At 33.4% G+C, this 23,644-nt stretch overlaps 3 protein-coding genes across 4 annotated transcripts; 2 read left to right on the top strand and 1 right to left on the bottom strand.

Annotated features, from left to right (window-relative positions):
- The first annotated feature begins 5,781 nt into the window (after nucleotides 1-5,781).
- LOC108197503 (auxin-responsive protein IAA12) lies at nucleotides 5,782-8,750 on the top strand. The gene is made up of 5 exons (XM_017365146.2): nucleotides 5,782-6,139; nucleotides 7,436-7,758; nucleotides 7,950-8,073; nucleotides 8,231-8,292; nucleotides 8,387-8,750. The coding sequence occupies exons 1-5, from the start codon at nucleotides 5,955-5,957 to the stop codon at nucleotides 8,443-8,445; spliced, it is 753 nt and encodes a 250-aa protein (XP_017220635.1). The 5' UTR covers nucleotides 5,782-5,954; the 3' UTR covers nucleotides 8,446-8,750.
- A 1,393-nt stretch (nucleotides 8,751-10,143) lies between these two features.
- LOC108199508 (3-isopropylmalate dehydratase large subunit, chloroplastic) lies at nucleotides 10,144-17,799 on the bottom strand. The gene is made up of 15 exons (XM_017367341.2): nucleotides 17,559-17,799; nucleotides 17,332-17,472; nucleotides 17,069-17,239; nucleotides 15,993-16,145; nucleotides 15,808-15,876; nucleotides 15,585-15,701; nucleotides 14,637-14,711; nucleotides 14,371-14,448; nucleotides 14,162-14,257; nucleotides 13,942-13,991; nucleotides 12,833-12,887; nucleotides 12,393-12,524; nucleotides 11,714-11,761; nucleotides 11,473-11,631; nucleotides 10,144-10,569 (listed from the first exon to the last, which is right to left on the bottom strand). Exons 1-15 carry the CDS (start codon nucleotides 17,604-17,606, stop codon nucleotides 10,429-10,431), a joined length of 1,533 nt encoding a protein of 510 aa, XP_017222830.1. The 5' UTR covers nucleotides 17,607-17,799; the 3' UTR covers nucleotides 10,144-10,428.
- A 747-nt stretch (nucleotides 17,800-18,546) lies between these two features.
- Nucleotides 18,547-21,241, top strand: LOC108199509 (mediator of RNA polymerase II transcription subunit 22a). 2 transcript variants are annotated; one of them, XM_017367343.2, is made up of 4 exons: nucleotides 18,547-18,648; nucleotides 19,790-19,961; nucleotides 20,360-20,425; nucleotides 20,848-21,241. In XM_017367343.2, the coding sequence occupies exons 2-4, from the start codon at nucleotides 19,809-19,811 to the stop codon at nucleotides 21,082-21,084; spliced, it is 456 nt and encodes a 151-aa protein (XP_017222832.1). In that variant the 5' UTR covers nucleotides 18,547-18,648; nucleotides 19,790-19,808; the 3' UTR covers nucleotides 21,085-21,241. The 2 variants fall into 2 exon arrangements, with proteins under 2 accessions (XP_017222832.1, XP_017222831.1); XM_017367342.2 differs by having other exon boundaries at nucleotides 18,551-18,648; nucleotides 19,793-19,961.
- The last annotated feature ends 2,403 nt before the right edge of the window (nucleotides 21,242-23,644 follow it).

Raw genomic sequence — 23,644 nt, 5'->3', positions numbered from 1 at the left:
TCTTATAATAAAATTTATATTAGACAGATACTATTGAGTACAAATTTATAGTCTCTAAATTTATACTCCCTTCCTTTTATATTATTTGTGTATTGTTTAATAATAAAATCTGAAGTATATTTTATAGTATATAATATATAATTTTACAGTAACTTCTAAAAAATTAAAATTAAATAATATAATTAAATTTAAGTTAAAATTTAATCAAATTCAAAGGCAACAAATATTTCGAAACAAATATAATATTAAACAGATATTCCTATATTAGTGAGAATTTTTAGAATAAATAAAGTAAGTTATTAAAAAATAAAAGTATAGTACTCCATACAGTATTGACATATATTGGCCCAGAAAAGGGGAGAGTTTTTCAAGGACCCAGCGGGTTCAGTTCTGCACTTACGAATTGGGCCGCCACATTTGGATTAAATACTACTCCCTCCGTCCCTAAATACTTTTCTCATTTGTACTTTTCACGTTTGCCAACACACATTTTTAATCAATAATATTTTTAGTTTTGTATTAGTAATAAACAAAAAAAATTTACTGTATTAAAGTACTCATAAATACGAATCCAACAAGATCACTCATGACTATATTTTATCTTATATATTAGACGTAAATTAGTAATTTGTCTCATGTTATGAACAGTGCCGACATTTCAAACGAGAAACGTTTTTAGAGACGGAGGGAGTAAATACTTTTTGTTATGTTGGAATTTAACCGACATCCCCAGAAATCATGTTCTAAAAATCGTTTAATCCTAACTGTCCAAAGTATCTTAATACAGATGTTCAACTTGCCAACTAAAATGTTGAACATCTTAATTATAAAATATTAATATAATATAATTATCAATATTAGATAATTTACCTGAATCATCTCATTTAACTCTAAAAATATGGAATCCAGATCCGACCGAAGTTCATTTTTGAAAATATTTATATAAATGCCTGTATTCGGGTGCGGTAACGTGGTCCAAGAAATGATAAGTACACGAGAGCTGCACACGAGAGCTGCCATGAAGTGTAATACATAAAACTAAAACATCATCATCATAATATACAATCAAATAGTCAATATATTTTCTGCTAATATTAAAAAAAAATCTACTTGAGACTGCAAGGCATTAAATTGCGGAGAAAAGTTGCTTATGATGTGCCTACCAACCAAAGCCAGCTAGCCTAGCTCTTTAGGTCCCTACTTTCCAAAGCAAGTTTTTGTGCTGTGTGTCTTGTAATCACTCCCTCCGTCCCTCTGGGATCTATACATTTGTATTGGGCACGGAGACTAAAAAAACTGTATAAAGTAATGTAAAGTAATAAGAAAGAGAAAAAAAAGTAGGTAAAGTGGTGGGGCCACTAATATTTAAGTGATAAAATTTGGAAAAGTTAATGAAGTTAGTGGGTGAGTGAGATTTTTATATTATAAAACCTTACTATTTTGGGAAAGTTTTGAAATGTATAGAATTGAATGGGACATCCCGAAAAAGAAAGTGTATAGAATTCAAAGGGACGGAGGGAGTAGTAGACACCGCCCATTTTTTTATTACTCATCGATTCAAGACTAGGAGCAATGACACTAGAATATACCTCTTCTTTATGTTTTCCTTTTATCACTGCATGACTTTAACCTTTTTCATTTTGATACTAAAATATAAATAAATTTAAATGGGTTTGTCTAGTGAGTGGTTATGAGCAGATACCAAACACGGAATTTCATATGTTTGAGAGATTTTTATTGATGTGTTTGTATTTACAGGATATCCAGCATTATTAAGATATAAAAATCAATTAAAATCTTTTAAACTTATAAAATTTCACCCTTAGCATGTGCGCACATCAGAAAAACTGAATTTAAATTTCACCTGATAAACTTTCAAACTTAACCGATTACTACCGCTGAAGTCAATAAAAATGTTTCGAGAGTTGTCCGAGGGCCAAATCATTAATCGGATGCATTTCAATATGATTTGTAAGATATAAGTTAAAAATTGGCTATATAGATAATTAATCTGTCAAATATCGGTTGAATATTAAAATTTTAGAAAATAAAATAAAAAAATAATCATTATATTTATATTAATATTAATGTTATAAATAATACTAATTAATACTGATCAATGGTCCGATTAAATATTCTAACTAATCGTGTTGTTTCCACCAAATATTTCTGATTCCACTTTTTATTAAATGATCTAAACAAATAAATATTTTTGGAGAGCTGTCAAACATTTTTCTCGGAGACATTTTGATTTAAAAAACACTGAATTAGCATATAGAGTAGTTGCTAGTCACTCAAAACGGTGACAGAAAACAAGCAAGGAAACCATGCCAGTTATAAAATGCTAAACATTCGCCATACACTGCACGATTCGGTGTTTGAGTGTAGATCTATTTGTTAAATTTAAAAAGCAAAAGGCGAGACGAGAAAATAATAAATAAATTTAGAAAAAGAAATAATCTGGTCTACTGTTGGTTAAAGTATTGCACGCGTGATTTCTTGCTATTGTAACCCTCAGATGAAGATCTTTTGTCATTATTTGATTCTGCCTATAAAGCTTAATCCTTGTTTTTAAACTTAGCATCAACTTCTTTTTTTATTAAACACATGGTTATTGTCGGAGAATATATATACATGTACATGTATACGCCTACTTTTATACTCCCTCCGCCCCGATGGTATACCCAACGCTCGGTGGCGGAATCAGAAAAGACTAGAGGGGTGTTAGAGTCCCCTAATCTCGAAAAAACAGTGTAAATTTTTTTTCCAACCTCCGCTGAATTACTCATGTCAATATAATTTAAGGCACTTAGATTGAGTTCAAAAGATGTCTTATAATATGTCTTAAGTCAAAATTTAAGGTATTTGATGAAAATTGTTAATCCAAAAATATCCCAGTGATGCGTTCTATCACTGGGAGTCTAGAACAACCTCTTGAAACCTTATTTATAAAACATATCTCTCCTTGTTATATCCTATATATTATTATAATAGTTATACATACTCTCTTTATCTCTTTGCTTTGAACTTGCTCTTAGTCTAAAAAGAGTGTGATTAACAAATACATTCAAACAGATACACTCATAAGTCATACGCACACACTCTCATCATGAACTTGGTCTTACTTCACCGTCGAGAAACAACACTACTCTAACTCAACTTCTCAGTACGATAAATTTCAGCCGCGAACCCGCAACAATATGCTCATATGCGTTCTCTTTTCTGGCGGTCATGTCACTTAGAATTGGTTATTTACGCTTTTTCAGATGTCTACAGTGGTGTAAAAAAGTCGCTATACGTTAATTTTTTTCCGACGCCGTTTCTTATTGCTGTATTCATGTTAATGCACTCGGACAACGTTCTCTTTTAGGCCTTTTAACCAATAAATACATGCAATCTAGAGAGATGGTCGTCTCTCTTTAATGAATGTGGTATCAATGTTCAATTCAAATTTCTATAGGTCCTTCACAATCTCACTTGCTTCCAAATTTGAGCCCCCTAAATATTATTCCCGGTTCCGCCACTGCCAACGCTACATGTTACTTTTTAGCACGTTTTTTAAAACTCTTCTAAAATATAGTTTAATAATATATTTTTTAATTATTTTTATGTGAATAAAAGTTTGATACTTAAATTTTTATTAAAAAAATTTTTTAAAAAAATATTATAAACTATACTTTATAAGAACATCGAGATACTTGTAATAACACAAACATTTTGTTATATCGTTGAATATGTTATAAGAAAGAAAAGAGAATTTTTAAAATTTGTTATATACAACTTTTTATATGATTTTTTACTCAGATGACAGAACTTCTATGACTTTCACATTATATATTATATATTATATTTATTTGTTTTAATATTATGTTAATAATATATAAATTTTATTTCATTTAAGATAATTTAATATAGGGCTTACATATATTTATTTTACTTTCTCAATATGTATTCATATATATAAAGTTTAACATTATAACTTATAGAGTACATATCTAAAAGAAATGCTAGAAAAGAAGGAATATGTATTTATGCCCTGGTGGCCAAAGTGCAAACATATTGCATGTTTTACAGTTGATAAAGATTTGAATGTCTAGGCACTGATAGTATAATGGTATAAAGTGCATCAGTTTTTGGTCGTCTTGAGCTTTCAACTTTTTTGTCCGGTGTTTCTTTCTTCATTGCCATGTACTCCTACAAATTAAGTCGCTAATTTTTTTAATTTTTTTTGAAGTAATTCGCTAAATATTTATTCTTCAGCATTTGTCATTTTGCTAAAGTAAACTTGCACCATAAGGTTCATTTCAGAAAACCATTGAATTAATACTGCATTGCGAGATGCACCACAATGAAAATCATGATAATTACCTATAATAATATGCATAAAGTATATGAATTACGAATAATATGTATAAAGAAAGTGAAGTACTCGCTTGTCAGGCATGTGAGAAGAGTATAATGTATATTTAATTTTGTGAAGAGCCAATCATGAGACCAAATTATTTATATCCTTATTAAAATTAGAAAATTTGGATATTTTAGACCATACAGTTTATCTTGTAAGGGAGAAGAAACGAGTATAGTTATATATAAACAAATATATAGAGGCATATTTTCAAAATATTGATTTTGAAAGTCATAAATAAATTGGTCAAGAAGATTGTTAAAATTAATAATTATTCAAAAATAATGAATTGCATATTTAATTTTTAACTTTTACTAAGCATAAAATTTTAAATTATAATTATCTTATTAAGCATAAAATAATACTCCCTCCGTCCCCTTTTACATGTCCACTTTGAAAAAAAAAATTTGTCCCAAATTACTTGTCCACTTCTCTTTTCAAAACAACTTTTTGTATGCTTTTCCAAAAAGTAACAACTTCCAATGTTTGACTAGCATATAATATACACAACTCTATCTAATTCATTACATTTATTAGAGATGTGTATGAAAACAAGATATCCAACTAACATTTTTTTAAGATGCGTTATTTTTTCAAAAGGGACAAGTAAAAAGGGACGGAGGGAGTAATTCTTAACCGATGCAGTTATCCACATTGCGAGTTGCGAGTGGGGGTGACAATATTTTCAAAACCTGACCCGGTCCGAATAGAGTACAAATTGGAATTTAATTTGTTTTACGGACCGAACATGTCGGACAAAAATATTTTTCAAGAGTGAGACCGAGCTATTTATCCGAACTGCATAGATTTATAAACCGAATTTCCAGAAAATAAATTCGAATCAAATTCACACCAGTCCATTTAGTTTTTCAATTTTAATTTGATTTTGCTGACTCTTTGCACTACTCCCCTGTGAAGTACTCCCTCCGTCCCACCCAATTCTTTACATTGGGTTTGGGCACGGAGGTTAAGAAATATGTATAAAGTAGTAGAAAAGAGAAAGAAAAGTGGGTGAAGTGGTGGGACCCACTGATTTTTAACATATAAAAGAGAGATAGTGGAGTAAAAGTAGTGTGAAAAGGAAGAAAAAGTGGGAAAGTAGTGGGACCCATTAACTATTTTAAGAAAGTTTTGTAATGTAAAGAAATGGATGGGACGGCCAAATAAGGAAACCGTAAAGAATCTGGTGGGACGGAGGGAGGATTATGATTTAATAGACCACCAGCAGCAGCACCAAGTTGAAGCTTGAGACATGGTGGGATAAGGAGATTTTGGAGCACTAAAACAGACACACTGGTCCCACCTACCATCACTCTCTTCTCCACCATCCCCCATTCCACTTTTCACTTTACTTTTGTCCCTTTTTTCACTACCCAAAAACACCCCCATTACATTTCTCTCCCATAATTTATCAAAACCTTCTTTTAGTTTGTCAAACAAAAAACTACTCCTCATAGTACCAACTTCACACATATATATTTCCTTATCTCCATTCTTTGCAACAAATTTAAGAGTTACCCTAGCCTATGTGTTAAACAAAGAGAGCAAAATGTCTTCTGCTTACCAAAATGAAGGTGAACTTGAACTGGGCCTTGGCTTGAGTCTCCATACTGGCTCTTGTAGTAAAAATAATAATGATACTCAGTGGGGTGGTGAGCATGTTAAGAAGATAAAGACTGCTAAAGATTCTGTTGCTTCTCAGGGTGACTTCTCTGCTTCTCCTCCTGCTGTCAGGTATATGTTTGCATGTTTGTTTAATGCATGTTTATGTTGGAAAAGTTGCTTTTTTTATATGTTTTTTCATGTTCTTTGTGGTATTTGTAGTTGGTTTTTGTGTGTAAATTGGATTATTTGATGGTCTTGTTAGGTTCTTCAAGTTGGGTTTTTTTATGATTTGTTAATGTTTTGACAGTCTTGTTAGATTTCTTGCAGTTATTACAACTTGAGGTTGCTTTTGATATGTAGGTTCTTGTACTTTTTTGCAAATAGGCATTTGTTGTTACGAGAAATGTTTTACTACTGATTGAACTACTATTGTTATCCATTTGGAGTTTATGTTCTGTCTTGCTTCCTTGTTGAAAAGTGGTTTTGGCTCTTTTTCCTAACATAGACAATGTTATGGTTTGGTTATAGAAGACTTGGCTGATATACTTTTATGTCAGTTTGCCATTACAAAGCTACAGATGATTGTGTGAATCAGAGGCTTGAGAATTTTTCAGCCATGTGTTCTGCAGATCTTTGTATGTAGTTGTTATGATTGAAAATTGATTCGAAAAGATTATGACCAAGATTGTGCATGCCATCTAGAATCCTAGATCTTCAAGAGCATATATGTATACTTGTGTAATTGTGCCCACCCACCAGGGACTGCCTGGTGGTCAAGCTCATACCCCAGGACCCTCACCCCCTTCACAACCATCGGTTGTGGGTCGTGGTTTCGAATTTTCACTCTCATCCCCTTTTACAATTGCACACTAAAAAGCTATGTCGTGGACTCGTGGTTTCAAATCTTCTCTCCCCTCCCCGTGTACAAATGTACTGTTAAAAACTACTATGTCGTGGTTTCGGATCTTCACCTCCCATCCCTTGTAAACTGACAAGAAACCATTTAAAAAAATGCAATGTATGTACATTCATGTATGTGTCGGTGTGTGTTTACCAATAAAGTATGACTCGTATATTGGGAGCAAAGGTAGTGGCTGGTTTCGAGTATGGGGTTTTGGCTATACTTTAGTTAACAGCAATATTTTTGTGGGTCTATGTGGTGGTGGCTAAATTTTAGCAGCAATTTAATTGCAAGCTAACTAAAAAGCCACTTGTTTGTATCAAATAGTTGTGATTTAAGACGAAGAAAACTTCAATAAATATAAAATAGACGTATATGTCCAATTATTAGTTAATACCATATCTTCAAGGGCATAATATTGAATTTCAGGTATTTGTAATATTCAGGCTCTCAATATGCCATTCGCACTCTTGCCTGATTAGTTTAATTAATTCTTTCATGTAATTTTTGGTTTCCGGACACAGTCAGGTTGTAGGATGGCCACCCATAAGGAGTTACAGGATGAACAACATAATTAACCAAACAAAGTCCACAAATGGTGATCAAGAAGAAAAGGAAATGGATGTGAATGATACAAGTAAAGATTCTTCGAAGAAAATCAACCATGGAAGAGACAACAATGATACTACTACTAAAGAAAGAGGACTCGTTAAATTTGTGAAGGTGAATATGGACGGATTACAAATAGGACGGAAAATAGACCTGAGTGTCCATGCTTGTTATGAAACTTTAGCTCGAACAATTGAGGAGATGTTCTTTAAGTCCTCCACGACCATGAATTCTATTGGTAAGTCCTTAACCCTATAAGCTAGCTAGCTTTTGGATTGAGATGCTGAATAGCATCAAATAACACGTTATTTGGTCATTTGCTGCATGAGGAATTGAGGATTGGTCTGTAGATATTGTTTTTTCCAGAATGTGTTTCTAAACTCAACTGTATACCTTCTGTTTATTGAATATTCGAACCTGTGTAATTAGGCCTTGCTGGAATGAAAAAACAAACTGTGCAACCATCAAAGCTTTTAGATGGATCCTCTGAGTTTGTGCTCACCTATGAAGATAAAGAAGGAGACTGGATGCTTGTTGGAGATGTTCCATGGGGGTATACATATATAACTTATTAGTCATTACCACACACACACACACACGGATAATTAACATGAAGAATGAGTAGTTAATTTGCTACAAGTCGTGGCAAAGGTAGTTAAAAGGGACACATTAAATGCCTCTGATTCCTTGTTTTTTGAATTATTGCCCAGAATGTTTCTGAATACTGCAAAAAGGCTTAGGATCATGAAGACATCCGAAGCAGGCAGCCTAGGTATGTACTGTAAAAGCTCAAAATAGTTCTCAAGCACCAGCATCGCAAATGTTAACTATTTCCATGATCTTTAAAATCCAAATTTCTATTGCAGCCCCCAGGCTCCAAGAAAGACCTGACACGCAGAAAACGAAGCCGCCTCAGCATCACTGAAGCCACTCCAACAAGCTGAAGAAAAAACTCACAGGAAAATATAGTTCTTAAAAGTTGGTCAAGTTTGTATTTCTTTTTCATTTTATTTTATTTAAAGTGCCCGCAGGCAGTTCGTTGTTTTAGCCAACATACTACTACACCTTTAGCGATCCTACACAGGTTTATTTACAGCTGAGTAGTTTGCTAATTTACCAGTTGATTATAATGTATATATAAGAATGCTTTCAGTCTTCAACTTCTGTGTGCAAGTTTTGCTTTCTTTGACACTTGATGTTGGAAAGAAGCTTACCATCTTCCAGTCATTACATTATTGTTTCCTTTGTAATTTTTTTGATTGATTTTTTTTCATTTTTTTGAAACTCGAATTGTGTTCCCTTTTATATTTTAGAAGTTAGTAAATCAAGTTTTGTCGTGCATTCATTCGGAAGTGTCCAGCAACTTGGTACATTTCATTTGATGCTCCTCCCTTAGTCCCGTTATACAGTGTTTGCATTTAACTTGAAAGTTACAAAAAAAATCAGAGTAATGTTTTCATAAATTTTCTTTGATCAAAAATAATTTTGGCTTATAATGACTTACTCCGTCTGTCCCTCTCATTTTTTTATCGTTTTTCACACTGATCGACACGAAACATAGTTCGATAACTTATTTTTAAAAATTTTCTTTTTTTTTATAAAAGTTTAAACATTAAATTTTTAGTCAAAAGAAAAAAAATTAAAATAATTTATCGAACTATGTTTTACGAGAGCATTAGAATGCGTGTCGAGCCCACGCCCCCCAATGTAAACAAATTTGGGGGACGGAGAGAGTATAAGTTATTAAAAAAATTTCAGTAAAGAGTATCTTAAACTAGCCTTAAACTAAATTATGACATTAAGTCAGTTCTCGACTTATTTCTCATCTTAAGTCGATTTCAGAATTATTCTATAAACAAATATTTTTCGCAAAGCTGACTTGAAACCTTGATGAACAGGCTCCTAACAACGCATGATACCGAATCTGGAATGTTTTCAAAGGGTGCCTAGAGAGAGTAAATTTATTTTGTTGCATTCCATAATTGTTTCCCCGGATCCTCCGGATTGAAAATGAGTAGACAAGAATGCATGCCACACATCTTCAATAATTCCACTGTAAAAGTTGCCATCTTATCTTATCTTTGATAATAATTCCCTGTGACAATAATTAAAACATATTGAATCATTATGTTACAGCAATCAATACTTCATCACTTTCCCTGCCACTCAATATGGTTATTGAGTGGTGTTTCCCATATACAATCAAGAAATGACCCACTCCACTCAAGCTTTGAGGTGAAAAATTTGTGCTATTTGTGTTAGGGCCCCTCAGGTGAGTGTGCCCTCCATAGTTGAGCTAGCAACATGGCAAGAAACAGAAAACTACATCCTGCTGATTTCCAAGTCTAAACCATCAGATTAAAGCTATTTTCTCTTTTGTTTGAGGCGACACACGCCAATGTTATACATGGTCTGTATCCATCAGAAATGTACAACATGAAGAGTCGATTACCGCAGAAAGTGTCATAGTATTGTAGTGCAAAGTTGATATATTTCATCTATCATTCTTCCAATCAAATTTGAGGACATCGTAGTTATACCTTGGTTTATCTATATATATTTATGATATATAGAAAATCAGTAAATTTGATCATGCGGAAATTATTTATTTGTGAACTGCAAATGCAAACACCAGCTCCTTGCTCTTCATCGTCAGAAAGGAATACAGAAGCTTTATATGGGTATATTGTATTATCATATCCATGTTTTAAGTTAGATATTTAGCTGACATTACAATGCCCGGTGTACTATTAACTCATAGCATACAAAAACGACAACAGTAAACTACTATACTCAAAATCTTGACTTTAGAAGGTAATGAGTCAGATCCTGAACCTGCTATCTCAGCTCCAATGAACAAGTTTAACACAAGTACCAAAGTCACCTTTGCGGGTACAATCTCAGCCACCTACTGCAAGAACTCTCTTGGGTCAGTTACATAGCCAGTCAAAGCTGATGCTGCCGCAGTATATGGAGAGGCAAGATAAATTTGGCCTTCCTTGTGACCCATGCGACCAGGGAAGTTTCTATTGGTTGTGGAGACACAGACCTGCAACAACCCAAGTCTACTAATATCAGTCACTATCGTAATTGTAAATTGGCACCGAAGATAATTAGCTACTGCCAACCAATAATTTTGAAAGGATGAATAGGCACATTATAATCTTGAAGACAGTTGTATAGACAACTTCATTACACAAGCACATGCACTTTTTAGTATTACATGATTCATTGCGGTATAGAAATGTTCACTATATATTTACAATATATGTTCTAAATGGAAAAGTGTATGTAATATTAGGACGAAAACATCCATAATATTACATGGGTGTATATATACATAGATATGTTTACTGCATACCACATTCCAAGGAACAAATTAAATCATAGAAGCCTTGCAAGGAAATGAAAAACTCTAAATGTTTGGCTTACCTTAAAAAAAGTCACTCTTCGCTTGTACTTAATACGTACAAGTGCAAGTAATTTTTTACTTATAAGTTATTTTCTTATAATATTTACCATCTGTTTGGATAGTATAATTGATAATGTATATCATGACTTATAGATGGCAAGAAAGAATCATTACAAGCGGGGCCCTGGGTATTAGTTAATATAGGCTTTTGTCATCAAATCACAAGTTTAATATAAGTAACTAAGTAACTAAGTGTCTAGTTTTATTATTCAATTTAGAAGTCTGTTTTAATTTACTTTAATATTATAAACTAAGGGCCACAGATGTTGATCTTAAATTCTATATCTCTAGTGGACTAGGCACTACAGTTGAAAAAATGATAAGGGAAACTATTCGCCCTTTGTCAGCACAAAAGGTTAAGAACACCATTAGCATGAACATCATTAAATGTAAGGACCCTTGTGCAAACACAAAAATTAAGATAACCAAGCTTGATGAAGTGTTTATTTCTTGTCTAATCTGAAGAAAGGTTCCACTTGCCTGTGCTTCATTCATGCGGGCATAAGTGTCTTTTGGACCACCCAAACAAGCACCACAGCTAGGACTTGCAGGTGTATCACAGCCCGCTTCTTCAAATATCTGCGAACAAGTCTTCCCACCAGACCCTGGCACTGGAAGGCTATACACGTCCATCCAGACCTACATATGATTATAGTAACCACTTTAATCCTAATATATATAAAATGCACCATAAATTAGGATATAAAAATATGAAACAAACCTTTTGGGTTGCAGGGACCAGGAAGGTGGGAACTTTCACCTTTTTACCCTGCACGTGAATTAAGTTCATTAAACTTGAGACATCACATTCATGCCTACATAATAACATACGTATTTTAATATGCTTATCCCAAGCTCTGTGTGTGAAGAAATACATAAATACAAACAAATGATTACAAAATATAAATTTATATCCTGGACAGTAATCTTTTAAGTACGAGCCAAGATAGGTTATACAAATAGAATTTAAGACCAATACCTACAACATAGCAAACTGCTTACCAAGAGGCTTTAAAATCTATTTTATTGAAACAAGCAGATATAAGTGCAGATATTATTTTAAAGAACGAGTAATGATTTAATAAGATCTTGGACACACAGTAAAAGTTTGGGCTACTTAATATGCATGATAATAAATTCTATCAGTATAGAATATAAGAAAATCGAATATAAGAATCTAGTAACATATAGTTTATCTTGGTATGCATATCTAAACATGAATGCCGGTCATGTCTGCTGAAAGGTTCCACTTTATCAGTTACACAGAATGACCTCGGAAATGTATTCATCCCAGCAACAAGACAGCAGATATAAAAATTGTGGTGACTTGGTTGAAAACCAAAGTCAAAAGTACAGTTTACATTAGATAAGCTTAACAGTAAAGATAACTCATGTCTTACTGAAGCTAGAAAAACTTTAGCTGCAGCTAGAAAATCCTCAGTTTTTCCACCAGTACAAGATCCAATATACACTCTGTCGATTTTGACATCTTTGCATTCTCTTGCTAGTGCACGATTATCAGGTGAATGAGGCTGAAAACGATATCAACAATGGTTAAACAGCCATTGAAACAAAAACATAAATGAAATATTATGAGGCAAACAATCTTTTTCTCAAACTGAAGATCACTCTCAGGAGATTACTGTGCAAACACTGATACAAACATAAGAACTCTCATTCTCCATCATATATAATTACTCAGGAAGCTTGATTGGGGAGGACTGGAGGAGACAAAGAGAACTTTTCCTCTCAAAGGCTCTTCCTTAGAGTGCATTTTTTATTCTTTCCTTACATTATTGCAAGAACCAAAAAACTAATATCTTAGAACAACCAGACTCACCTTTGCGACCAGGGGCTCCAGCTTTGAGATATCAAATCTGTACTCTGAAAGAAATCTAGAAGATAGATAATTTTATAAGTATAGTATCACCGTCACGCAAAATATGGGAAAAAACAACACAAATGAAGATAATAGTGGTGACATCATAAAGAGCAGCAGTAATGTGTGCTTCCACAAAAATTGTGTGTCAGTAGTTTACAAGAATCCCCATTAGGCGTTAATACCAACCAAGTAGAGTCCCTGACATCCAATAGAAGTCTATCTTTATGGTCCTTAATAGTAACAGACACTTATTTACACATCGAAGTCTAGAATAGTTACGTTTGAAATTGTAATATATTCATTAAACAGTGCCCCATGCATTCCCACAAAATAAGAATAGTTTATTACATTAAGCAGAACATCTCAAATTTCAACCATATTGGCATCTTTGAACATATAAACATGCTTGAGATTTATATATAAGTATTTTGTTCTCTGTATTCCTTTGTACTGAGATTAATAACTTGCTTATAATTCATTAATCATATCATTCTATTTTTTAATATTCACTAGCCCTAAATACAAAAGAGAAATTAGTAGAGCATAAAATAATTCATAACCACGCATTAGGATTACTCGAATTTATCCAGCAACACTAGGTGAAGATTATCAATAAACTGAACAAAACATGCTACCAATTTACCTAGTGTGTCAGGGTAAATTAATGAATGGTATATGAAGGAAGCAAATGAATTAAAACAAACAACTATTGCAACATTAGAATCCATTTAGAATAAGAATAACAAATGACAGCAGCAATATAGTTACACCTAAAACGATGACAAAAACAATAATAGTAATAACAATGTTAGTGATATATAACATTAATAAATCATCATGAATCATGATAACAGCAAAAAGAAGACCACAAGAAACTAGTGTATTAGGAAAGTTTCCATTTCTAAATCTCCATATTACCAGAAATCCAGTATATATTATCTGAAAATAATTTATCCAGCTGTGTACAAATCTGGTACTTCGATCCAAGTAACTGTGCTCATATTGAATTAGGGAACATTGAAAAGATAAGACAGATAAGGTCTCCTTTTAAAGGACTTAACTAGTACCTTGCTTTCTCATCACTGTAAAGTGCTTCATAGGGCAGAGATGTTTTGTCCTGTCCAAGTCAATAAACAGCAAAAACAATTTAAGTCATACAGAGTAGTCCCAAGACGTGCAAACCCTAAATATTGTACAGTCCATATTTTACTGGTGTAAATATCATAAATAGTAGAGAATAGTAATAGAGAGTCCATTCATACAGGTATGATCACTTGTCGCACTAACCTCAAGGTACTTATATGTAGTAGCATCAGCTGGGATAACACCATTTTTCCCACCAGCTTCAACAACCATGTTGCACAAAGTCATCCTCTCCTCCATCTTAAGAGATACAAAAATTGAATAAAGAGCCCGACATAGATTTATATATACTTCTTTAACATAACTACATAACATAGATTCTCATACCACAAGGGCAATATTTCAAAACTTACACTTAAGCTTTCTACAGTAGACCCAACAAACTCCATCGACTTGTATGTTGCACCAGAGACTGAAATTTCACCAATAATCTACAATGAACATTTACAAGTATCTCACCAATCAACCAAGAAGCCACAGACTGAAGCAAGTAACCACACCATTAGACATAAAAGACTTCAGAATGCATTAAAGATAAAATAAGTCAAATCTATATATCATTTACAAATGAGAACCCATTGCAAGGAAGCTATATGCCAAAGCACATAGAGAAACATACTTGTAAAATCAAATCCTTGGCGAGCAAGTAGTCCGGCATTTCACCATCCATAACAAATCTCAAAGTCGGAGGCACCTGCCATTTCAGTATACATGAAAATTGTAAGTAAATGGTTTAAAGAGGTAAACAAGTTTACAACAAAGTACCGAGTGATGTAAGGATATAAAAAATGTCTTATATTAATATTTTGTGCAGTTCTGGAGATTTTCCTTGAAAGTTGAACCTAAATCATCTGGAAAAAGTAGGATGTCAGTCTTTACTTAGGTTTAGCATGCCAGTCCTCCAAAATTCAAACAAAAGATTTCCCCTCTATGCAGCCATTTGAGATATGTGGCTGGGAAAGAAACCATTCAGGTATAATGTTCAACAGGGATGTATATTTCACGAATACTTCATCTAGCACCAATTTCATTTATTGTTTATGATGGAAGCCATGAGAGTGAATATTTTCAGATATCCCAGAGATCAGTGGCATCGATCAAGGACCAAGACCTTTTGATTTTGAATTCTAGAACTAGAACTATCTCTTTTAAAAGCCTTCTTTAGATTTTAAAGGTTAAATGAAGTTAATTTACTGAAGCAAGCAGATAGACAGATACAAAATATAAAGTGTTGGTGCAAACTCATAGGGGGAGTTTGGTTCATGGTTAAGCGGGAGGCCAAACCTCAATACCATGTGGTAGTATTGGCATTAGCAATTTGGTAGCTTGGAACATTCCCTGTCAGTGGGTAAATCATTCCTTTTGCACCCTTTGGGATATTAAATCATTCCCATTGCCATTCCCCCATTCCCGATACCCACCGACCATCCAAACATCCCCATAGAAAGACAGGATAGGGCATACCAGACAACTAGAATGCATGATTATCCAATTTAAAATTAATTGTGCGGTAAAAGAAAATGTAAAGACGTATGAATTTGGAAAAGAAAAGGTTTAGTTTGACAACCTTAAGCAAAAGCTTTCCTGTGCCCAGTACAAAACCAGCATCCGTGTTACCTATACCTGTCGCAAACTGACCGAATGCACCAGCTGTACATGTGTGAGAATCTGTTCCTAACAGGACCTGCATGTGTATAAAATTAAAACAACTGTCCAACTTTAGATGCCAAAAGATTTCAATAATTTCTTCAAATATATACAAGAGAGGATTAACAGTTCAAAGCACCCACCTCCCCAGGTCTGCAGTGACCTTCCTGAGCAAGAGCAACATGGCATACACCCTTATAATCTGGGTTGGCCTGTAATTCCGTAAATTGAATTTAATAACAGTACGCAGATAGCATTAGCTACTATCGGTAAAGATCTAGCAAAATACGTGTGGGGTAAGATCATGATGGGGAAAAAAAGTGCCTGCCTTGAAATTGCCAAGATCATTAATATCATAGAAGTACTTGATATTTTGCTCATTGCAAAAATCTCTTAGAATATCAACATTTCGATTTGCTCGCTCATCTTTTGTAAATATGTAGTGATCAGGTATAATGACAAGCTTCTCACGGTCCCAGACCTAGAGTGTTGAAAGACAGAAACAGCTGCATATTAGTTTAAGATGGAGTTCACCATTTATATATAAACTATGTATTGGTCCTACTTAATCAAACACTGTCATTTTGCAATTTGCATCATAATATTGTAACAGAAAGTCCATAAATTTATTATAAACACTCAAGCCCTAAATTCGAATGAACTGAAATCATCTGATTATTTTAAATGTGTTATAGATCTCTGCTCGACGATCGACATCACTAGAAGTATATGTATCACATTTTTTGTGACAACGAGAAAAGTTTATCAATTCAGAAATGAGCTATACATTATACATATCTCCTAGGCATAGCTAAACATATTACTCTCTCAAGCCAACCAAAAAAGTTCACTTAAATAGCTTAATTAAGATAAAACTACATGTCCTTAACATTTACAAGTATGCAGGTTATCCAGTCTCCCTGTGTTGTCATTGACTAAATACTTAATCCAAAAAAATGCAACAACCTTTTATATATGTAGTATATAACACACATTCATGTAAAAGCAGAATCCAGCACCACTTTTATATGTAAACCATAAAAGCTTTCTTTCATTTTCTGCGCCATCAACTTCCATCCAAAATATAGTTACAATATGCTGTGATGCTGACTACAAACAGCTTAATTTAGAATCAAAGAACACCAATGTTTTCAAATTCACAGGTCTGTGACCAAACCTATCGGGTGAGTGAACACATAAGCCTCCCTATAAAAATTCATCTAAATTCACCCAGCATAAATGCATAATTATATTACTACTATGTTCCTGATATAACCGGCATCAGTTTGCATTCATTCGGGGTTCTTCCCTTACTATCCAAAGTTAGTCTTGTAGTGTTTGGCCACCAAATACAGGTGCAGAATAGTTATAATAAAACAATTAATATACTTCTCTAACCATTACCTTAGCATTTTGCCCAAACTCTTTTTTGAAAATCCCAATAGAACCAGGGCCACAAACGTCATGGGTCATCAAGATATCGACATTAACCCAAACATTTTCACCGGGGCTCAACTGGGGTTTCTCAGAAGCCCTAGCTAGTATCTTCTCTGTCATAGTCATTCCAGTCTTAACCTAAAAACACATCAAAACCCCAAAATCAATCCAACCCATATCTCTCACACACGCATATACACAATCGAATCAAAAACAAGAAAATACCCAACTGAGCCAGTGGTGGAAGGAGTTCTTTGAGACTGTGGGGCCATAACAGACACAATATTCTTGGAAACCATCTTTTTCTTGGCATTTGAAAGGTAAAATGAAGTGTTTGGCGAGAAAGAAGACAAACCCACATCATTTCTCCGCTAAAAGAACATAAAAATCATATAAAACTTGAGAAAAATAAAAAGAGAAGGCAGAAAGATGGAATTTTTACTGGGAAAGAATGAACCTGGTTGATAAAAGATGAAGAACTTGAAGCAATAGCAGCTGAAGCCATTGATTGATTGTCAGTGAAGAAGATGATGTGCTTCGATTAGACCCGGATGGGATATGGATCTTTAGCGGTGTGTGCAGGAATTGCGGCGGCAAAGCTTGACTTGGTTTTGTTGAACACTCAGCTCGTGGATATCAAGTACCAGTGGTGGGCTGGTGGCCCCGTGAATTGGAGGACTACATAAAATGGCAAGTTCTCAGATTAATAAAAAAATGCAAATTATAAATGAAATTTAACAAATATGCAAATTAAAAACGGATTTATCAGATCCCATTTTAACTCGGAACTTATACTAATTTGTAAGGCATATAAGTCTAGTAGAAAAACAACAGCTAATATTGAGTTAAACGGTTCGTCTCAATAACAATGATAATATATTCATAAATAAATAAAAATATATTACTTAACTAAAAATTACTCCTTCAATTAGACTTAATCACAATACTCGATAGAATTCCATCTCGATGAATTAAATGTGTCATCCCAGTTATCTCGATCACAATACCCGATAGAAATCCATCTCGATGAATTAAATGGGTCATCACGAGTTATATTGTTAGAATGGATTTGAATACTCACTATTTTCGCTGCCCACCTATCAAAATTAAAAAAACATGTTGATGAATTGCTTGATAGGGATGTCTAATTGGAGGAGTTACTCTCTTGCAAATCACAATTTCTAATCAGTAGCAAAAAAACCACTAATTTAAAATTCTTATTCAATATCATCGAATTTTGAAGTATGATTTATATTTATAATTAAAATCACAAGGTTGCGTTACATTTTTAAACTCTGAATCAAATAGATTTCATGAAAAATTTCAAAAAAAGTGATAGATTTCATGAATCAAAGAAAATTATTTAAATTTCAATTGAATATCCAGTACTTTTTCTCGCTCACAAAAAAAATCAGTTTAATTATTTTCATTTCTTTTGGTTACTTACCCGGACCAAACTGACACTGAATACCTGTGTCAGCTGTGAGGAGTGGTCTCCTCTTTCGTTCCCTCTGTTTATCAAATTTTAGACCCCTCTTGGGCTTCAGGTAACCACTTTTTACTTATTCTCTCCGCAGTCTCATCTTAATTATACTCACGCGTTTGAATCTATAAAAGCATGTACGTTTTTGTATGTATCTCTGCACTCGTTTAGGGTTCCACTTACCTTTCTGATTTGTGCCTTGTGCTGCTTAATTAGGTTTATAAAAATGACTGATTTTTAAGTAATTACGGGTTTAATTGTATTGAAGTTGTTGATTATTGGTTTGTATTGACTCTTAATTTAAGTCTTTTTGGGGGAATCTGAAGTGATATTATGTATAATTGCTGCTGCTGCTGCTTGTCGTCTGTTAATTGTTGATTCTAGCCAGAGTTTGTCAAAATTGTTGGTTGCGTTACTGATTTATCGACTATAGGTCCGTGATTAGATTTTGTCACAGTATGAAGGTGATAACGTTTAGAGTACATGCACATATTGAAAATTTTGTGATTTTTTTTAAATGCTTTTGTCTATGATATCTGGAAACTTGTCAACGAGTTAAGTTCATTTTTTTTAAAGTAAGCAAACAGTGTTCCTTTTCTTTCTTTTTTTTATATATAACAATGCGGTTCTTTTTGTGTGTGTGCAGCACATATATTTGTTAATTTTGAGTACAATGTGTAAGATTTTAAGAAATTATATGATTGTTTCAGTAGAAGGATCAGTTGATTTCCATGTGATGTGAGTTCAATATCAATATGCTACTTGGTGATCCTGGTTCTAATTTATTAGATAAATGGAAATGCTTGCTGAGTTTGTATTTTCAACTTTTCACTTTTTGGATTGTGATCTTGGTTCTGCTTTAAATGAATCAAAATGCTTGTTGAATTTGATTTTTCAAATTTTCGATTTTCGGGTCAGGCCTCACAACCTATTCTTTTTGTAATTCGTGTTAAAATAGGTCAAGTTCAGGTATGGTAAGGCACTAACAGGTTCGGTTCAACTTTGATATATTAATCCTTTTTGGGTAGACTTACAATTTTTACCAATTACTATTCTGTACTTTGAACCTGACCCATTACTAGCCACCCCCAATGCAAAAGTGCAATTTTTTGCCTGCTTTCTTAGACGTTTATTTAATTATTCAAAAGAAATGAACGTACTATGTATAACTAGGTTATTGAGTACTTAACTTTCTTGGACAACAGCAGTTGCTTCAAATTAATCATGAACAAGGGAGGTACAGGAGGTGGTGGTGGTGGTCCCACAGCTGCAGCTGCGCTTGCTGCTGCTCAAAAGCAGAAGACTTTGCAACAGAAAGTTGACAATGACATTGGAAATATTGTTGACAATTTCAGTTTCATCGTCAATGTTGCCCGGGTACTCTCTTGCCCCCTCTCGCTATGTCCTTGTGCATATAGCAATGTTAGAAGTTGGTTTTGTTAGAAATTCTGTCTATTATGATCAATGTCAAACAGTTAATCTATATTCAAACATTATTGTTCACTCTAATATCAGGAAGTACCTGTGTACTAGTAACTTATGTAGTAAAAAATTATATAAATTAAGAACTGTTAATCTCTGAAGGTAAACTATTTACTGGTCAAATCGTCCTAATATGAGTGTAGTCGACAATATACTTATGCTCATTGTGCTTTATATACATTTGTACTCTTAAGTGCTGCAGGTGTTTAAGTTGTCATGTAATCCCGAGGCTCTAGCTCATTTGCATCAGATAGAACAAGTGTCATAAACTAACAGCATTGTGCACATTGCAGGTTAATGATCCACCTGTCAGAAATTCACAAGAAGCTTTCATGATGGAGATGCGTGCATCCAGAATGGTATGAGGATGCCATTTCAGATCTTTACATACATATTAATGTTTTGTGAACCATCCTAATGGAGACCTTAATGCAGTTTAACAAAGAAAATGAGTTGGTATATATTTATCCTGTATTACTCTGACATGCTAGTCTGAATGATAATTTTTTCTTTCTTTTTCGTAATGGGGTAGGGCTTGTTTCTGGTGTGTAGATTTGGTGTACTGGTTAATTGTGATTTCGATTCGCCTTCTGAAGATCTGATGTTGTACTTGTACAGTTATATGTTGTCTCCTTGGATGTAGCACTTTTACCTGCTAAAAAGTTCCTACTGAAAATTGACGAACACTGGTGTCACATAAAGTAGCCTTATTTGTCCTATTTTACAATGTGGCTCACTGGAAGAAACTTATCCGTTACCTGTATACACGCTTCTTAAACAGGTTCAGGCAGCCGATTCATTGCTTAAATTGGTGTCAGAGTTGAAGCAAACAGCCATCTTTTCAGGGTTTGCGACCCTTAATGATCATGTAGAGCAAAGAACAGAGGAACTAAACCAGCTGGCAGACAAAACAGATGGCATGTTGGCCAGAATCGGAGAGGATGCTGCTGCTAGTCTTACGGAGCTTGAATCTCACTATTATTCGTCTGTTAGGACAAGCCAAATTGACACCATGTAATAGCTTTTATTGAAGACATTGTGTAGTCTTGAATGACATGTAAGCAGGTTGCATTTCGATATTTGTACCAGTGAGGCTGATGTCAATATCATCCTCCTCCTTGTATATTTAAATATTGTATTTTGATAATATAATATTAAAATAATATGTTATGTTATATATTAATATAAATAAGGGTCATGTTCTTCATAGAAACCTTGGCCTAAGAACTCTCAGAAGTCTTAGGCTTATTTCCAGTATTAATCAAGGTTCTGCCGCAGAATACACATGCAAAAAATGTTGTGGTTATGTATTATATTTTGAAATTATTTTTGAACACATACGACTATAATTATGCAACGGAACCACTAAGCGGAAGTTTAGTGGTTCCAAGGTTCTGGTTTAAGGATAGGTATTCTCTTGAACGCGTTCTTATAAATATATGGGATCTTTTTAAAAATACCCATCTGTAAAATTTTTTTTTTTAAATTACTACCATCTTTTTCATTGTTTTTAAAAATACCTTTTCATAAATTTTTTTTCTTCAAAAATACGATTTGCAACTTTTGCAACCTCATTTGCAACCTTGGGCAGCGCAGCCGTAAAAGTTGCAAATGAAGTTGCAAAAGTTGCAAATGAGGTTGCAAAAGTTGCAAATGAGGTTGCAAATGAAGTTGCAACTGCAGTTGCAACTTTTGCAACTGCAGTTGCAACTTCATTTGCAACCTCAGTTGCAACTAAATGCAACTGAAAACTATATATAGTTGTAAATGAGGTTGCAAAAGTTGCAAATGAGGTTGCAACTGCAGTTGCAACTTTTGCAACTTCATTTGCAACCTCAGTTGCAACTAAATGCAACTGAAAACTGTAAGTAACAACAGATGTATGGTGTGCCCCTAGCGGGGCCATTAGATTACAATAGAATCAACTGAATGCAACCATATGCAACTGAATACAACCATATGCGACCATATATGCAATTACAAATCCTGATTTCAAGTTCCAGTTTTCAAATGTCATTTTCGACCTCATTTTCGGAATCGATATATATATATATATATATATATATATATATATATATATATATATATAGGCTCATGATCAAATAGAAACCACTCTTAAAATAAAAACTAGAAACCAGTTTCCCTACCACTATTTATAACTACGGGTATCACTAATTTATACTGCACTAATCACTGTTTTTATACAGTATGTAAACAACGATTTTTATTATCAAAATTGAGAAAATCTACTTATCTAAATTATTGATAATCGGTTATAGATGATTAATTTCATCCGTAAGAAGGTTCTTGGTGGTAGGAAGCCGCAAGAGAAGTTGTATGATGATGGTAAGTAGTCGTTAGTTTTGTAAGTTATGATGGAAAGTGTATGTGACTATTGGTGATGATAAACAATGGTGGAAAGTTATAGAAACGTTTGGTAATGGTGGTAAGAGGTCCATTATTACGATTTGGGTGAAGATGATGGTCATATACATTGCATATATGTGTATATATATATTTATATTCGCGAGATATGCTATATATAAATGAGTGATATGTTATGTACAAATTAGTGATTTCTGTAGTTAAAAATAGTGATAAAACACTGTCCAGAAACTGGTTTTTAGTTTTTAGGCTAATTTGGTTTCTATTGGAGTAGGACTCTCTCTCTCTCTCTCTATATATATATATATATATATATATATCGATTCCGAAAATGAGGTCGAAAATGACATTTGAAAACTGGAACTTGAAATCAGGAATTCAGCTGCATATGAAGTTGCAAAAGAGGTTGCAACACGGCTGGCGCCGCCTGTAGTTGCAAATGAGGTTGCAAAAGTTGCAAACAGTATTTTTGATTTTTTTTTTTATGAAAAGGTATTTTTAAAAATAATTCTGGAAGGTAGTATTTTTGAAAACAATAAAAGAAAAGGTAGGTAGTTTTGTAGATTTCCCTAAATATATTATATATAAATATCCGTATATCGTATGTTTTAAGAATAGGTTAGAACGCGTGCATCATGTGAATTAATAAAGCAAATATATACAATATTTTTTTTTAAAACATGCATATATCGTGTTTAAATGATGTAAGAGCATCTTAAACGCGTTGGGGTTAATTATAATAGTTGGCTAAATTGTTCAGACATTATGTAAACTTTTTTGAACCAGTACCACATTTTGTTTCGATGTTACTAATTATATTGAGTGGTTATATTTTAAATATAGCATGTTATAAACAAATTTTATTATTTTAATAGGTTAATAGATGACGTGACATTTGCTAGGGAAAATATAATCATTTTTTACTATAATTCTATAAGACGCGTTGGAGTAGGAGATTTTGAGAAGATCATGTATATTTTTTTTGTTTTAGTATTTCAACTTATTTTTTAGCTGAAGATTTTATAAGATCGGAGTTTCGTGAGTATGTCAAAAAAATAGCTATTTAGTTAACTGAGTTTTTTTATTTCACAGTCCAATTATTATAATTGAGTGTTCAAGACATGCTCCGATTGAATTTGAATATTTTATTAAAATTATTCACTTTTCGTGAAAAAACAAAATAAATCTCTTAT

The sequence above is a fragment of the Daucus carota genome, chromosome 8 (assembly GCF_001625215.2).
Source record: "Daucus carota subsp. sativus chromosome 8, DH1 v3.0, whole genome shotgun sequence".
Lineage (NCBI taxonomy): Eukaryota > Viridiplantae > Streptophyta > Magnoliopsida > Apiales > Apiaceae > Daucus > Daucus carota.
Note: the sequence above shows the minus strand (reverse complement) of the source record. Positions and strands in the feature narration are given on the sequence as shown.